The sequence below is a fragment of the Cetorhinus maximus genome, chromosome 23 (genome assembly GCF_964194155.1).
Source record: "Cetorhinus maximus chromosome 23, sCetMax3.hap1.1, whole genome shotgun sequence".
NCBI classification, from domain to species: Eukaryota; Metazoa; Chordata; class Chondrichthyes; order Lamniformes; family Cetorhinidae; genus Cetorhinus; species Cetorhinus maximus.
The window spans coordinates 23,997,583-24,016,370 of NC_135901.1; the positions used below are offsets into that span (position 1 = coordinate 23,997,583).

Genomic DNA, 18,788 nt, shown 5'->3' on the forward strand with positions numbered 1-18,788 from the left:
ACTGGACATGGGGACTGAGGAGACAACAAGTCACGGGCTTCAGATGTGAGAGACACACAAGCCTTTAGAAATGTATTTTCGATGTGTAAAGTACACCATCTCAGCAATTCGATAGAATAAAATAATATAACAGATGATTTAGAAATTACAAGTTAATTAATTTCACAATTTCGCGCATAATCGGCGCTCATCGAACCAGAATATCTCTACATTCATTCGTGATGGAGTGGACTACGAGTCTTTGATGGTAGAGTGTACAGGCAGATTCACCCTGCAGTTCATCCCTGTTCTATCTGCCCTGTAATTGTTTTTAGGACAGTGCAGAGGTAGATTTTATTCTGTATTTAACCCATGCGGTACTGACTCTGGATAAGAGTGTTTGAGCAGTGTACAAGGAGATTTATTTTGTATCATAACCGTGGAGCACCTGTCCTATCAGTGTTTGATAGGGTAGTGTGGAGGGAGAATTTCTCGGTGAGTAACCAATGATGTCCCTGAGTGATATGCTTGGCTGGTGAACAGCACGTACACACGCACACACACACACATACACACACACACACACACACACACACACACACGGGTACACACACAAACACAGACATAGCAAAATACCCATCTCCTGTAATTCATGGACCTATTCAATTTTGTGTCCGCCTTTGATGCTTAATGAATTGGTCTGGTCAGGCTGATTTTTTTTAACCAAATTGCAACCTAACCTTATAATGGTGGAATCATTAAGGAGAATGCAAATGAGCATATATTGTCTTAATTAATTGGGCACATAAGAGAACTGAGACAAATAATCTCACAATTGATGTAAAAGAGCAACGGCAGCGAATGGAAAATAATAAATAGAGAAGTTATAATAATAGTATAATCAAAGTAATAACATTCATTACAGTCTCACGTAATAACAATTCAGCAAATTCATGCAGCAGTATTCGGGTCGAAATTCTGAGTCATTCTTTTCCGCAGGATGGCACTCCAGCATTTCACCTTTGGTCAAAACGTGCCGAAGCATCCGTTTACTGGTGCCAAGGAGATAACAGGAAACATCTTTGTTCCGTGACACTTCACTTCATACAATGGTACATTCAGGGCAAGAGCTTGTACATAATTTGCAGGTGTTATAACAAAGGACGGTTAGACAATGAGCTCTGGGAATCATTGCATTTCATGGTCCAATGGCACCCGGTAGTCCGAAGAAAAGGACCAGCAATTTCTTCATCCAGATTGGTTCCTCAATGATTCATAAACAGATGTTGCGATATGATGATCAATTTGTGACATGATGGAATTTTTGTTATTGGCCACAAATTGAAATTTTCCAGAAACTACCTGGATTCCGCCATATCTTTATTCCCGATAGGCTCAGATTGACAAAACTTCCTGACAAATAATTGTACATTCCCGCCTCTCCCTGTGTAAATAATATATCGTAGATTCCAAAGATGGCATCTGGATTGAAGACTCTGAGGATGATAACGGCAACATCTGGACAACCGCTTCCACACTCATTATCCTGCTCTCCCTGAGCATTTTCTACAGCACTGCCGTCACTCTGGCGAAGGTGAGAAAATTCAATCCACTCACACTTCAAACTGACAGAAGCGGTTTGAAAAATCTCTCAAAGTTTCATTGATTAAAACTATAACATAAATGTCCCAGATCATAAACATCTGGTTCATTATTTTATACTCTTTTTCAGATCAAATGATTGGTTGCATTTTGGACACCGTAGATTTTCCTCAGCTGTTTATTGAGATTTCTGTATTACAAATTGAAAATATGTCCTTTTGGTGACTCTAAAAATGAAATACCTTCAGTTTATGTTTCCGAATCTGTAACTGAGACAATCATGGACGGTATTTCCAATTTTTTGTTTGAAATGCGCGAGGTAATTATGACTGTATTGCAATTATGGCTTATAATTTCCCTTTAATTTGAATTCCATGTGTAAATAAGTAACTTTCCTCATTCCTATTCGCATTTATTACGTTCTCTTTATGTTGAGCTCCTATTTTCTCTTCCTGGTGTCTGTTACTGTTGTACATACAGTTGGAAGCTCAGGGCTAAGGCGCTCTGTTCTCAATGTGACTTTCTGTCGTTATATTCATTTCAGTTCATTTTAAAATAAACTTTTCTGTAAAATGTTCTCTGAAAATTTTAATAAATCGTGAATGTGAAACGAACTGGCTTTTGCTGAACTCCTTCCTCCAACGCCCATCAACATTGCTCCATTTTCCCCATTACACGGTTTTCCCATCTTTCCCAGACGGGTATTTTTCACCAGTCCTGTCTGGGGTGTGTTTGAACCCAAGACCCTTCAGTGAAAGAGTAAGTGCGCCACCCAGCGACCCATCGGTGTTAATACACCTTTCCATCTGCCTTTTTGTGGCGAACTCCAGGGGCGGAATGATTGCAGAGCGAGGGGAACCTCGGTGATTTCACTCCTACTCAGGTCTGTCACAGTCACATGTCAGGTAATTGTAAACAGCAGGGATCTGCTTCATCAGAGGTCCGTACAGGACAGCACATGGAGGACGGAAGTTTCCTTTACACCGTCCCATCAAATACTACCAGGGTTGGTGTAGCAGGGGTTAGATAGGGAGTAAAAGTTTTTTCTCTCTTTATCCTTTGATGAGATGTGGGTGTCGCTGGCAAAGCCGCCCAGAACAGCCTGGCATCCGAGGCCGTTTCAGAGGGCAGTTAAGCGTCAGTCACATTGCTGTGGACCTGGAATCACATGTCGGCCAGGCCGGGTAAGGATGGATCTTCACTAAAGGACATTAGTGCAGCAGATGGGTTTTTACGACAATCGGTGATAGTTTGTCATGGTCACCATTCCTGAGGCTAGTTTTCAATTCCAGCTTTTATTAATTGAATTCACATTCCAGCAACTGCTATGTTGGGATTTGAACCCATGCGCCCACAGCATTCGCCTGGACTCCCTGTCCCTTGTCCAATTAAACACTCTCAAGGCAGAGACGTCACAGTCCATCTTCTCAAGGCAATTAGGGATGGGCAATAAATGCTGGCCCAGAGAGCCACGCCCACATCGCATAAATGAATAACAAAAACTACATATATAAGGCTGACAGGACAGTTGACACAAACCATGGGATAATTTGTAGAATCTAGAGCCGATCTGACTCAGGCACATTATCGAGCAGTAATCCTGCAAATTATTACCACAGTTTGGGGTTTATCAGGAATACCAGAGGGCACAAATTGTGGAAATTCCCAGATTCTGCTGCCTGCCTGACACAACAAACAACTAAACTCACTGAACATCACCCCAGGGATCCTCTCTCCCTGCTCCATTCCCTCCGATACCAGTTCTGATGCAAAGCTTCAACTCTTACTCCACTGATTCTGGCAGAGGCTGTTATGCCTTTTCAGTTTTTAACCAATAATAAGATAACTCTGTTTAAGCAGCGTGGACATGCGCAAAGAACCCTCATTCCCACACCTCAAATCCAACCCAGGCCGCGGCGGTAAAAGTTTTTATTTGAAATGTATTCATGGGACGTGGACATCGATGACTGGGCCAACATTTATTGCCCATCCCTATTTCAGAGGGCAACTAAGAGTCAACCACATTGCTGTGGGTCTGGAGGCACATGTAGGCCAGGCCAGATAAGGATGGCAGGTTTCCTTCCCTCAAGGACGTCAGTGAACCAGATGGGTTTTTACCAACAATGGTTCCTGGTCGTCGTTAGACTTTTAATTCCAGATTTTTACTGAATTCAAATTCCACCATCTGCCGTGGCAGGAATCGAACCCGTGTCCCCAGAACATTACCATGGAAAGTAATTGACTGACATCAAATTCCTCCACCTTCATGTCACATCTTTTAACTCCTCATCTCAGACATTTCCAGTTCTATTTAATACCCACGTAGACCTTTATCTCTGTTTCTCATTCCACTGATTGTGATGACTTGCCCTGTATTTTATGTCCTGATAAAGCCAGGAATTCGTGCTCGAATAAAAACAGGGGGCGCTGAAGTTCTCAGCAGGCCTGGCAGCATCTGTGGAGACAGAAACAGAGCTAATGTTTCCAGTCCATATGACTTCTTCAGAGCTGAAGGGAGGTAGAAATATGCTGGGTTTTATGTTGTTGACAAGGGTGGGTGGAGCAGCTGGAGCAAAATAGGTCAGGGATAGGTTGGAGGTCAGGAGAGATTAAATGACAAAAATGCCATGGAACACAAATCAAAGGGAACGGAAATGATAGTATTAAAGACGAAAGCATGTGTTAATATTTTTTAAAAAAAGGTCAGTACTGACTGGAGGGAAGGCGGTGGTATTGTCACTGGACTGAGACCCCATTCCAGAGACCACAGGTGATGCTCTGAGGACCCGCATTCGAACCCCACCATGGCAGACGGTGAAATTTGAAATCAATAAAAATATGGAAAGAAACCATTATCAATTGTTGTAAAAAGCCATCTGGTTCACTAATGCCCTTTAGAGAAACAAGTCTGCGATATGTGACACCAGGCCCATAGCAATGTGACTGACTCTTACAGGTGCCCTCTGAACAAAGGCAATTAGGGACGGGCATTAAATGCTGGCCGAGCCAGGCCACATCCTATGAACAAATAAAAAGAAAGGAAGCAAAATGGTAGAATGTGTTAATAGGAGAAAAAGGGTCAGCGCTGTCTGAAAGCAAAACATGAGAACAAGATGCAGACTGGCACTTGCGGGGGGTGGGTGGGTTGGGGGGGGCAGGGGCTGCAGTGAAAATGGAGGAAATAGTTCATTGTCTGAAGTTGTTGAACTCAGTGTTGAGTCCAGGTAGCTGGAGAGTGCTTAATGAGAAGATGAGGTGCTGTTCCTTCAGTTTGCGTTGCGTGGCTTCACTGGAACATTATAGAAAGCTCAGGACAGAAATGTGAGCATGAAAGCGAGATGGTGAATTGAAATGGCAAGTGACAGGCAGATCTGGGTCATGCTTGCAGACTGTGTGAAGGTGTTCCGCAAAGCAGACAGTCAGTCTGTGTTTATTCTCCCCAGTGTAGAGGAGACCACATTGGGAGCAGTGAATACAATAGCCTGAGTTGTAAGAAGTGCAAATAAATCTCTGCTTCACCTGAAAGGCGTGTTTGGGGCTTTGTACGGTGAGGAGGGAGGAGGTAAAGGGGCAGGTGTTACACCTCCTGCGATTGCAGGCAAGGTGCCGTGTGAAGGGGATGAGTTGTTGGGCATGATAGACTTATTTGAATCAGTAATTTGTTTCTGGTTGTGATATTTTACACAACAGCGAGACCGGGAATCAAACCTGGGCGATGAGAGCATCGAATTCTAATCACTAGGTCACCAGGGTGTTTGTGCAGCACTTTGTTTCGCGAATTCAGCTGTCAACTCAAACATTGGTGGTTTGACACCATCTCGGGCCACTAGATTCTTTCTATTCCTGCTTCTACTTATATTACCGACACAGTTCTGCTTTGTGTCCTTTGGCTACAAGGAAATGTTGTCCAAACTTTGCCAGCCCTGCTGTTATCCAGTTAGTTCCCAGACAAATAGTTTTGTGAATATTTATTTCAAAGAAAATGAGATAAATTAGATCAAACATGTGCATAGCATCCAAGCTGTTGGAAAGTAACAAATAGAAATTGATTCTGTGATTGCACATATAGAACTGGAACACACCATCGCACCGAGTGAATCCACTGTCAGTTTACATGTCGCTCTGTGAAAATTTCAATCATCCTTGACCTTGTGGCATTTGGGCACTGAATCAGTAAGCAATCTGGACTCAAAGAACATGCGAACATATGAACTTGGAGCAGGAGTAGGCCACTCGGCCCTTCAAGCCTGCTTCGCCATTCAATAAGATCACGGCTGATCTGATTGTAACCTGCTGCTGACCCTGATAACCTTTCACCCCCTTGTTGATCAAGAATCAATCTAGCTCTTAATCTCAATCGAGCCTTAAAAAGATTCAAAGGCTCAGCTTCCACTGCATTTTGTAGAAGAGTTCCAAAGACTTACGACCCTCTGGGAGAAAAAAAATTCTCCTCATCTCTGTTTTAAGTGAGCGACCCTTTATTGTTGAACAGTGGCCCCTAGTTCTAGATTCTCCCACAAGTTTTGAAAGTTTGGAATGAAATTAGCTGCATAAATTCGTTTTTTTGTTCAAAAACTGTATCAGAATCTCGATTCCAACTCTTCATGTAATTGGATCAGGGAAAGTCCCACAAAAGGAAACATCTTCTCCACATCCACTCTGTCAAGGCCTCTCAGGATCTGAAAGATTTCGATCAAGTCGCTTTTTAGTCTTCTCAGCTCCAGCAGATAGACGCCGAGCCTGCCCAGCTTTTTGTCAGAAGACAAGGGCAATTAGGGAAAGGCAATAAATGCTAGCCTAGGCAGCGACGCCCTCATCCCATGAAGAATATAAAAACAAAAGCCTGGCCATTCTTGGTATTCATCCAGTAAACCTACTTTGAACTCGTTCTGACGCATTTATACCTTTCCTTAAATAAGGAGGCTAATACTCTACACAATACTCCAGACATGGCCTCACCAGTGTCCTGTACAATTGAAGCATAACTTCCTTACTTCAATCCCCCTCACAGTCATGATAACGTTCTTTTAGCTTTCCTAATTACTTGTTGCGCCTAAATAGTTCAGATTTTTAAAATTCCTTTAGGGCCTTCTGAATAGCTTCGCACATCCTGAAACTCCACTCCATGTTCCATCTTTGTTACCCTGACCTGTCTAAATCTCTTTGCAGTCTATCTGTGTCCCACCAATAGTTTACATTTCCACCGCTTTCATCAGCTAAACTTTAATTGCAGGCATTAGCAAGGATGGACCTCACAACTCCTGGTTTACAATACCAGTGTTTTAACCACTGGGCTATGCCAACGGCTCTAGTGGGTAGAGAAAGGCCAATCTCCTCTTGCAACTTTTAAACCTACTGTTATTCTCTGTACCATTTACCATGAAGATACATGACGAACGTGAATAAAGTTTGCCATGGTAAAAATGGGTTTACCCCTCAGGGAACTGAATCACATTGACACACGGCGAAGAACACACAGACATAGACACCGATAGTGACAGAGGTGCAAGGAGAGGCAAACATCCAGAAAGAATGGATATCACCAAATTGTTTCCGTTTTTGTTACACTTCCGGCTGCAAATTTGGTGAATGCTTGCGGTTGAATGGAAATGAATAAGACAGAGAAACGCTTGAAGGATTTTGAGTCAATTTAATTGATAATTAGTTCTGAAAATCAAGAGTAATGAGAAATGCAGTCTGATAGGATTTGAACTTTTATGAGGAAACTCCAGAAGATCTCAAGCCAATTACCTTAACCATTCAGTCCTGAACAAAAGGACCAGGTATCCTTTAATGTTCTGTACCTGAAATCATACAATGGTTCAGCAGAAAATGAAGGCAAACAACCCGACCTATTCCTACCTGCCTTGTAATTCCACCTGTGTCTCCTCGATCTTTCTGCCAGAATAGAGCACTGCACACGTCCCGAGCACACACTGAAGGATTTGGCTAAATTATCTGAAAAGGTGAATCTTCTAAAAACTTGGCAGTGGTGGGATTCGAACCCACGCCTCCATAGAGACTGGAGCCTAAATCCAGCACCTTAGACCGCTCAGCCACGCTACCACTACAAAATGCAAAAATGCCATTGCCTTGACTGAAATTTTTTTAAAAATACAGAAAGAATCAGTCTCCTCTTGCCTCTTTCAAACCTGCTTTTTCTCTCTGAACCTTTTTAATATGAAGGTGCACAACTAATGTGAATAAAGATTGGGATGGTAAAAATACGTCCATCTCCTCGTGGAACTGAACCACATTGATATATTCCAGATCCGAACCACTCACTGTGCAAAACAGAAGCCCCTTTAAAATTATAACCATTATTTTCTGTTTGCTCTCCTCTCCGACGAAAATGAATCACTTCACAGTTCCTCACGTTAAATTTCAGCTGCCACTTGTCCGTCCAAATGGATTTGTTGAAGAGCCCGAAAGGAGAACCGACTCAAACTGGGAATGAAAGAGTGAGAATGAAGGAAGAGAAGTGACGGGTTTTGTAGATCCCGGGGGAAAGGGACTCCAGGATCAGTTCATTGTGACAGTTCACACAGCAACAAGAAAACAACATTCCCTGATGAGGGCCAAACCCGGGCGGCAGGAGTGGGAGCGCCGAATAACAGACTTGTTCAGCTAATAACAGCATTGAGTGTGTGCGACATGAACATGAAGTGAACAGTGAGGGGAAATAGTGCCACAAGCTGCGGATGTACAACTTTCAATTTCTAAAACCCACCAGCAGAATCAATGCGGCTTCTCTGAAACTTTCAAGGCAAATATTGATCCTTTATAAGGTGCCGTTCCCAGAACTATCCACATTCCTCCAGGTGTGATCTAACCAGGGCTTTGTGTCATTGTAGCAAACCTTTCCGTCTTTTCTATAACAGCCTCTGTCACAGGGTGTAGAGCAAGGGGAATTAGATTGTACAGATCGACTGAGAAAAATGAGGACATGCTTGATCTCAATAAACTTACTTTGAAAGTTCGTTATGAAATCAGCTGTATAAATACATTTTTTGTGTCAAAAACTATATGAGAATCTCGAGTCCAACTCTTGATGTCATTGGGTCAGGGAAACTTTGTTAATGATCACACAGTGCACATGGGCACTGCAGAAACTCCTGCACCTCTTTCAATATTGTTTCTCTTCACTCAGAGTTTTCAAAAGCGATTTGATTATGACTTGAGAGGGGGAAAAATCAAGGTTATGGAAAGATATCATAGACACGATGGGCCGAATTGTCTCCTAATGTACTGTGTAATTTTATTGTTGGTTTGTGTCTGCAGCATTCCTATTCATAGCAGCTGAATCCATTTCTACAAAACAAAGATCCAAAGTGCCGCTGCATGACTGCACAGGCTAACATTGTAGGCAGGTCCATTGAGACCTGAGCTGCGCATTGTTTCTGCGGTGTAGTGGTTATTATATTTGCCTAACACTCAACAGGCTCCTGGTTCGAAACTCGGCAAAAATAAAGGTATTGTTAACAATCCTTTTGCTTTGTTAAGTGTGAAGGGAAGTCCGCTAATTCACTTGTGTTATGAAAGACATCATCATACAGCCACGTGACTCCTCTTGTCCAGGTGAAGAGCATCCAACAAAATAAAAACAGCCGCCATTCCGCCACACACGAACCAGCAAAAGTTATTAAACATTTTCAACCATCACTCGGCAGACCTATTAGCAGTTTGATCGGTCAGCAAAAAAGAAAGGATTGGGTTTATTGATGCGAATGAACATTCCCCGTCTCAAAGAATGGCTATTAGTAATGTGTGTTCCTAAAGACAGGCACAAGCAACACTGTTACTGAAACTGAGGAAATGGCAGACATGCTACATATTCACTTTGCATCGGTCTTCAAAACAGAGGAAGAGGAAAAATTACCAGTGAGACAAGGAAACCGAGGCTCTGTGGCAGGTCTGGTGAAATCCCTCCTTTCTTATTCACTAGGAAAATAAGAGACATGAACGGAATTTAGGCGCCAGAATGTAAAAGATGCCATGAGCCTATTTGAAAGAAGAGCAGGGGAGTTCTCCCCGCTTCCTGGTCAATGTTTACCCCTCAATCAACTGTTTCCATGTATCCACAATGAATGTTCCACCTTTCTGTTTGGAAGAATGAAACTTTTGAGAACAATTGCTAATGTGGTAGCGACAATCTGAAGTTTTAAGTGGATATCTTGCCAGATTGCTTTGCATCAGTTTCTGTGGTGCAATTGTTCAGTATTTGACTATTTGGTTGGTGGTGCGTGTCCATCCACCAGTGGAGTTTTCACTTCATCAGCATTCATTCCCCCACAGTTCTGGGTTGTCAGGGTCCACTTTACCTTCAAGAAAATATTTCAAAATCGAGGCAAGTGTTTCTGTTATTTAGTGAATTCCCACGCAAGCAATTTTTTGTCATGTATATTCACGTCAAGTTTAATGAGAAAACGATTAGACCAACCATGTACCTATTTCTAACCCATTAGAAATCTACGAAGTTATTGGATTCAAACAAGCCCATTCGCTCCTCCTCCTCCAGCTCCACAGTGAGTGGGACAGGGAAAAGCAGGAAAACAGCAATATTCCGGCCCCACACTCTCCAATCACCCGCTGCCAGCAGAAAGCGGCGACTACAGCTTCAATCGGTGGGTTAGTGCCCACCCCTGGGTTGCAAGATAATCCAATCCGGATCAAACCTCCCAATACACCGAGCACAAGTCAGGGAAATGCAAGTAGATTGTATCCAACTCATTAAACCTCCGAGCAGCATTTACACAACACCCAAGTGAGGGAGTCACAAATATAAACAACGACAACTTTCTCAATCCTTTCACTGCAAAAGTTCTCCCTTTTGTTTAGAAGCTGACTGTGGTGGATCTGAAAATAAGAACCATGGGATTTGCGTTATCAACTGACTTGTTTTCCATTGTTTGTCCAATAGGTTTGCAACACAATTTGTATTGGATATTGAAGTGGATCTGATTTCAAAATGTGGTTATAAAGCAGGTTTAAATCCAGGAACAAATCCTGAGGAAAATGGATCACAATGTTTGGAAGGAGTTGCAGCTGAGAAGCAGGAGCTGTGAATAAAGTTATTGATGATTGATGGAAAACATTGGACCCTTGGGCTTCTGGTGGTCAATTCCCTTCTCTACCATTGCAGACAGACAGTTATCTCGCTGTGATAAGGGATATGGACATGTCATCACCACATGTCCCACTAGCTCAGTCGGTGGAGTTTGAGACCTTGAAACATCCTCGTTTTGAGCCATTCCTCCAAGGTATCACGGGGCTCAAAGTAAGTCATTCTCAATCACGCTATTATTCACATCACAGTTGCTCGTTTATGAGTTAAAACTGCCCCCAGCTTCACCGGAAGCACGGCAGGTATGTGGCCTTGTGTACAATGAATAATTGTATTCAAAGTGGCAATTTCCAGTCAAACCGCTATACCAGCAAAACTGCTCAGAGTCAAAGGGTTAGAATAGACACTTACTGGGGAACTGAAAGAAGTGGGTGCAGTTCAAACACAATCCAGATGAGAAAGATCAGATTTATATGATTAGGGGAGAGTATTGGAAAACTCCTGCTGAACCTTATTCACATCAAAATGAGTGAGGAGGAAATATTTGATAGGATGGGTCTGTTTTCTTCGAACAGGGAAAGTGAAGGAGATTTAATTGAGGAATATAAAATTATAAGGATCGAGATGGAGAAGATAGAAAGGGCCTATTTCTGTCAGCAGAGCGATCTATAACCAGGGGCACGGATTGACGAAGAAGCAAATCCTCATATTTACAAAGTGCCTTTCACCACCACCGGAATCCCAAAGGGTTTTATAGGCAATTATGTACTTTTGAAGTACATTCACTGTTGTAATGTAGGAAATGGAGCAAACCCCCACAAACAGCAGCGCATTAATGACCAGATAATCTGTTCTTGTGGTGTTCATTGAGGGATAAATATTGGACAAGACACGGGACCCTGTTACAGAGTCATAGAGTCATAGAGGTCTACAGTACAGAAGAAGGCCCTTCAGCTCATCAGTCCGCGCCAGCCAAACAAGTACCTAACTATTCTAATCCCATTTTCCAGCACGAGGCCCGTAGCCTTGTATGCCTTGGCATCGCAGTGCACATCCAAATACTTCTTAAATGTTATTGGGGTTTCTGCCCCCACCACCCTTTCAGTCAGGGAGTTCCAGATTCCCACCACACTCTGGGTGAAAAAATTCTTCTTCACATCCCCTCTAAGCATTCTGCCTTTACCTTAAATCCATGCCCCCTTGTTATTGATCCCTCAACCAAAGGGAAATGTTCCTTCCTGTATACCCTATCTATGTCCCTTATGATTTTTTACACCTCAATCATGTCCCCCCTCAAGCTCCTCTGCTCCAGGGAAAATAAACCCAATCTATCCAATTCCTCCTCATAACTAAAACTCTCCAGCCCACGCAATATACTGGTAAATCTGCTCTGCACTCTCTCTGGTGCAATCACATCCTTCCTATAATGCTGATTCCAGAACTGCAGGCAATACTCTAGCTGTGGCCTAATCAGGGTTTTATACAGTTCCAGCATAATCTCCCTGCTCTTATATTCTATGCCTAGGCTAATAAAGGCAATTATCCCATATGCAATTTGTGGACAGTGGTGAGTTCACTGCTCAGGTTAGCTCAGGTCTCCATATTATAACATGTATTTAGAAGCGATGCAAGAAGCGAGCGATGGAGGCGATGCAAGAAGATTTATTGCACTAATGCTACAACTGACAGGTTATACCTGTCAAGAAATATTGAACAGGCTGGAGACGTTTAATGTGGAAACATGAGTGAGGGGTGACTTGATCAGGGAATTTAAATCGCATAAGTGTTTCTACAGGTTAGACGGCTAGAAGATTTTTCCACTTGTGCAACAACGAAAATAAATATAACTTAGTAATGAATCTAATGTGCAGTTCAAGAGAAACTTCCTTAACCAGAGATAAAGACAGAAAATGATGGAAATACTCAGCATATCTGGCAGTATCTGGAGAATGAGTAACAGGCTCAACGTCCGTGTAATGATGCAGTGCCGTTCTAATGAAAAGTCATCGACCTGAAATGTAAACTATGTCTCGCTTTCCACAAACACATCAGATCCGCTGAATGTTTCGATTCAACAATATCAACTATCAATGGCTGGGTGTTTACCCAACATTCTCCGCGGCGGAGAACGTGTCCTATCCAGACGACGGGGAGCTTGCTGCGCAGGCATACTACCGAGCTGGAAGTTGAGCATGCGCAATACGGTCACTGATTGGGGCATGCGCAGTGCGGATTGTGCCTGGAGTTCGGCGGAGAAGGGAGAAACAATCGAGTGCGGTTGAGTAATGGAGCCGCTGGGTGGGTGGAGAGGATTAGAGCCAGCGGAGTGGGCGGGGAGGCTTCATAAACACCCGATGGAATCCTCAAACCCCCACTACGAAGCTACCGATCCTGCGTTTGCGCGGGACGGGGCGACAGTTGTTGGCCTGCTCTGGGTCACAGGCCCGAGTTAACGGCCGCCATCTTTACCAGGGCCGAGGTGCAGCGGGGCGCATGCGCGGTCATCCCTGTTCCTGTCAGCAGGAGGAGAGAATGTTGTGAATTTCTGTCCTGGACTGACAGAGATGGATTTTGGAAACTCCTTTTACAGGGGGTTAGAAGGGGAGGATTTCCATACAGCAAACTCAAACTAAGAGCAATGTTTGTCTCTTCTAAAATTCTATCCTGAACTGACAATAAAGGTCTTTGTAAATTTGTTTTACAGGGTTATTAGAAGTGGAGGATTGACAGATGGGAAACTCAAACCAAATGTCATATCAAGATCTGACAGAGTCATTCGCTTCATCAGAACCTGAATATCATAGCATCTGAATGTGGAATGAAAAAGGTTTGTCTGTTCTGTCTGTGTAAAAGCACCAAGACGCACAAACCCTGGTTAGACCACACCTAGATAATACATTCAGTTTTGTGCAACAAACCTAAGGAAGGATAGAATGGTCTTGGAGAGAGTGTCGCACAGATTTACCTGAGTGATACCTGAACTCAAAGGGTTTAATTACAAAATGAGATTACAGGAAATACCCATAGAGTCACTATGGCACAGAGGAGGCCATTTGGCCCATTGAGCCCATGCCAGCTCTCCAGAGCAATCCAGTGAGACCTATTCCCCTGTCCCACATCCCTGTATCCTTGCAAGTTTATTTCCCTCAAGTGCCTATTCTCCCTCACATCCCCCTCTATCTCTTACCCAAAAACTTAAATCTGTGCCCTCTAGTCCTTGTACAATCAACTGATGGGAACAGATTTTCTTTGTCCACCTTATCTGAAGCTCATAATTTTGTACACCTCTATCAATCTGCCCTCACCTCTTTGCTAGAACCATTTGGTTAAATCTCCTCTGCACCTTCTCAAGGACCTTTACATCTTTCCTGAAGTGTAGTGGTCAGAACTGGACATAAATACTCAGGTTGTGGCCTACCAGAACCTAACAAAGATTCAGCATAACTTCCCTGCTTTTGTCCTCAATAGCTCTATTTATGAAGCCCAAGTCCAAATACCTTCCTAACTGCTCTCTTAACCTATCTTGTCACCCTCAAAAAATCTCTGCAATAAAGGGCCAGATCCCTCTGACTCTGCACACTCTTTATACCTGTGCTATGAGGGGGCTATTGTCTTTCTTTCTCTATCCTTCCTGTCAAAAACCATCACCTCGCTGTGAGGGTTGTAATCCCTGAAATTTAGATGATTATGAGGCAATTTGATTAAAGTTTTCGGGATGTTATTTGGAACTGACAGGGTAGATAGAGAGGAACTATTTCCACTGGTTGGGGAATCTAGGATGGTGGGAGTGGGTGGAGTCCTAACATAGAATCAGGTTCCAGCACCTTTTCAGGTGGTGAGTTCCTGATCCTGACAACTCTCTGTTGGTGCAGAAACTGCTGAACTCGATGTTAAGTTCTAAAGGTTGTAAAGTGCAGAATTGAAAGATGAGCTGCTGTTCCTCAAGCTCCCTTTGATCTTCATTGGAACAGTTCAAGAGACGAAGGATAGGGTCAGAGTGGGAGTGGGGTGGAGAATTAAAATGACAAGTGACGGGAAGTTCAGGGTCAAGCTGACAGACTGAACAGAGGTTGTTCCACAAAGTGATCACCTAATCTGTTTTTCATCTTCCCAATGTAGAGCAGACCAGATCGTCAGCAGTTAACACAGTAACTGAACTGCAAGAAGTATAAGTAAATCACTGTTTGTTTCATCACACAAAACCTCAAACATAACCTGAAAAAATATACTTTATGTGGAGAGGAAAAGATAGAAAGAAAGCAAACCGACTGCCAGAATATTAAATTTCACCCGAGCCATAAAGATTGTTCGGGGGTAGGATTCGTAAGTTTGCGGATGACTCAAAGATTGGCCAGGTGGTTAACAGTGAGGTTGAGTGTCTTGGGCTACAGGAAGATATAGATGGGATGGTCAAAAGGGCAGATAATAGGCAGATGGAATTTAACCCTGAAAAGTGTGAGGTGATACACTTTGGAAGGAGTAACTTGACAAGGAAGTATTCAATGAACGGCATGACACTAGGAAGTTCTGATGAACAAATGCACCTTGGCGTGTGTGTCCATAGATCTCTGAAGGCACAGGGGCATGCTAGTGGGGTGGTGAAAAAGGCATATGGGACACTTGCCTTTATCAATCAAAGCATAGATTACAAAAGTAGGGAGGTCATGTTGGAGTTGTATAGAACCTTGGTGAGGCCACAGGTGGAGTACTGTGTGCAGTTCTGGTCACCACATTATAGGAAGGATGTGATTGCACTGGAGGGGGTGCAGAGGTGATTCACCAGGATGTTGCCTGGGATGAAATAGTTAAGTTATGAAGAGAGGTTGGATAGATTTGGATTGTTTTCGTTGGAGCAGAGAAGACTGAGGGGCGACCTGATCAGGGTGTACAAGATTATGAGGGGCATAGACAGGGTGGATAGGGAGCAGCTGTTCCCCTTAGTTGAAGGGTCAGTCACGAGGGGACACAAGTTCAAGGTGAGGGGCAGGAGGTTTAGGAGGGATGTGAGGAAAAACTTTTTTACCCAGAGGGTGGTGACGGTCTGGAATGTGCTGTCTGGGAGGGTGGTGGAGGCGGGTTGCCTCACATCCTTTAAAAAGTACCTGGATGAGCACTTGGCACGTCATAACATTCAAGTCTATGGGCCAAGTGCTGGTAAATGGGATTAGGTAGGTAGGTCAGGTGTTTCTCACATGTTGGTGCAGACTCGATGGGCCAAAGGGCCTCTTCTGCACTGTGATTCTGTGATCAGCAGAAATAAACCCCAATGCCAAAGTCAACATGGTTCAGTCCTCAATGTGATTAACAGCAGCAATAACAGCAGAATCCAACCCCTGCTGTCACTTGTCAACTCACTGGCCTACCTGCAGCTTGGATTAACGAGTGAAGCTCTTTTCACACACACAGCAAGTGAACAGCCCCTCCCCAGTGTGAACTCACTGGTGTTTCAACAGATCCCTTGTGCTTTTCAAGCTCTTCTTGCAGTCAGAACATTTAAACAGTCTCTTATAAGTGTGCACTCACTGGTGTGACTGAAAGTGTGATATAAATCCTTTCCCATATTCAGTGCAGGTGAACAGCCTCTCCCCTGTCTGACTTTGGCATTGAGTTTCCAGATCTGACAGATAATTGAATTCCTTTCAAGATCCCCACATGGACACAGTTTCTCGCCAGTGTGATTGCACTTGTGTTTTAACAAGAGAGATGATCAGTGAAGCCTTAACTATGCATAGAACAGGTGTATGGTTTCTCCCTGCTTTAAATGGTGCTGTTTGTGTGGCTGAAGTGAGTCACAGTCCCAGTGACCAGGATAGAAAATGATTGACTCATTTATTTTATTCTCACTCTGCAGACAGGAGCTGGAGAACTGAACCCAGCCAGAGGAGAGGGAGGGAGAAAACTGGGAGTGGAGGAAAGAGATGGTGAAATGAGTTTGGATTTCAGCCCAGGGAGCAGGGAGAGTGTGTGGGACGGGGATTTACAGCTTTGGGGGAACTAGAGAGGAAAAAATATTCCATAGAAACTAGAATTGTCTGCTCTGAATTTCTATCCTGGACTGACAGGGATGACTTTGTAAACTCCTTTTCCAGGGCATAAGACGGGGAAAATTTATAGACATGAAACTCAAATCAAACATCACATCAAGATCTGACGGTCACTTGATTCATCAGGACCTGAATATCATCGGCCTTTGAATGCAGCACAAGAAATTTTTGTACGAAAAGATTTCAAACATCAGAGTGACTGGAAAAGCAGCGAGACACACACACCCAAGTGAGAGTGTTCCAGTGAACTGACCGTGGAAAGAGCTTTAACCAGTTACACAGCCTGAAAAAAAATCACACTATTCACAGCGGAGAGAAAGTGTACCCCTTTTTCTGTGTGTGGACGAGGCTTCAACTGATTCAACCTGGAGAAGTACAAGGACACTCACACCATGGAGAAACCGTGGAAATATGGGGACTGTGGGAAGGGATTCAATTATCCATCCAAGCTGGAAACTCATCGATGCAGTCACACCGGGGAGAGACCGTTCATCTGTTCTGATTGTTGGAAAGGATTCACTCAGTTATCTACCTTGTTAACACACCAGCGAGTTCACACTGGGGAGAGACCATTCACCTGCTCTGTGTGTGGGAAGGACTTTACTAAATCATCCACCCTGACTGAACACAAGCGAATTCACACCGGGGAGAGGCCATTCAGTTGCTCTCACTGCGGGAAGAGGTTTGGGCGGTCATCCAATCTCACTGAACATCTTCGTGTTCACAATGGGGAGAGACCGTTCACCTGCCCCGTGTGTGGGAAGGGATTTACTTGTTTAACCAACCTCACATCACACCAACTTGTTCACACTGATCAGAGACCTTTTCAATGTTCTGACTGTGATTCTGGCTTTAAAAGCACAAGGGATCTGCTGATACACCAACGCAGTCACACCGGGGAGAGGCCGTTCATCCGCTCCAAGTGTGGGAAGGGATTCACTCACGCATCCAACCTGCTGGCACACCAGCGAGGCCACACCGGGGAGAGGCCATTCACCTGCTCCAAGTGTGGAAAGAGTTTTCGTCGCTCATCTGATGTTCAGAGTCACCAGCGAGTTCACATGGGGAGGATCCGTTCAGCTGCTCTGTTTGTGGGAAGGGATTCACTCACTCATCCACCCTGCTGAGACACCAGCGAGTTCACAAGTGACTCCTGGGGTTGGATTCTGCTGTTAATCACATCCAGGAATGAACCTTTTTCATTCTGATAGTTGGGCTTTGTTTCTGCTGATGTTAATAACCCCATATAATGTTGAGAATTTAATGTTGTGACAAGTGTCAAATAAATCAGCATTATTTCAAATACACAGTAGGTTGCACCCCTGATTGCTCTAACAATGTCCATAGTCCGACAGCATCTCTCACATCTTCGATGTGTGAATAGAGCATCACACCTTCAAACCTTGTTTAAATTTAAATTTGAATCCACTCAACAAATGGATTTAAGGTGTTCGCTAATGACTGCATAATGTTCAGCACCATTCGCAACTCCTCAGATACTGAAGCAGTCCATGTCCAAATGCAACAAGACCTGGACAATATCCAGGCTTGTGCTTACAAGCAGCAAGTAACATTCGCGCCACACAAGTGCCAGTCAATGACCATCTCCAACAAGAAAGAATCTAACCATCGCCCTATGACGTTCAAGAGCATTACCATCGCTGAATTCCCCACTATCAACATCCTGAGGGTTGCCATTGGCCAGAAACTGAACTGGATTAGACATATAAATACTGTGGCTACAAGAGCAGGTCAGAGGTTGGGAATCCTGCAGCGAGTAACTCACATCCTGACTGAAGTCTGTCCACCGTCTACAAGGCACAAGTCAGGACCGTGATGGAATACTCCCCACTTGTCTGGATGAGCGCAGTTCCCACAACACTCAAGAAACTGGACACCATCCAGGATAAAGCAGTCCACTCCACCGCATCCACAAACATTCACTCCCTCCACCACCGATGCACAGTAGCAGCAGTGTGTACCATCTACAAGATGCACTGCAGGAATTCACCAAGGCTCCTTAGACAGCACCTTCCAAACCCACGACCACTACCACCTAGAAGGACAAGGGCAGTAGATAGATGGGAACACCACCACCT

The 18,788-nt window shown here is 43.8% G+C and overlaps 2 protein-coding genes and 1 non-coding gene across 4 annotated transcripts in view; 2 read left to right on the forward strand and 1 right to left on the reverse strand.

The window, feature by feature from the left end:
- Positions 1-18,788, forward strand: part of LOC144697392 (uncharacterized) — a 558,602-nt gene that overhangs the window by 224,526 nt on the left and 315,288 nt on the right. The window lies entirely within an intron of this gene.
- Positions 7,566-7,647, reverse strand: trnal-uag (transfer RNA leucine (anticodon UAG)). Its single transcript has one exon. It is a non-coding gene; the product is annotated as a tRNA-Leu (tRNA).
- LOC144697175 (uncharacterized) lies at positions 12,863-17,992 on the forward strand. Of its 2 annotated transcripts, none has more exons than XM_078569038.1 (3): positions 12,863-12,943; positions 13,350-13,472; positions 16,735-17,992. In XM_078569038.1, exon 3 carries the CDS (start codon positions 17,082-17,084, stop codon positions 17,814-17,816), a length of 735 nt encoding a protein of 244 aa, XP_078425164.1. In that variant the 5' UTR covers positions 12,863-12,943; positions 13,350-13,472; positions 16,735-17,081; the 3' UTR covers positions 17,817-17,992. The 2 variants fall into 2 exon arrangements, with proteins under 2 accessions (XP_078425164.1, XP_078425163.1); XM_078569037.1 differs by having other exon boundaries at positions 12,877-13,124.

What these genes read in the sequence shown, in the direction of transcription:
- LOC144697175 (XM_078569038.1), top strand. Translation starts at nt 17,082, where the DNA reads ATGGAGAAACCGTGGAAATATGGGGACTGTGGGAAGGGATTCAATTAT.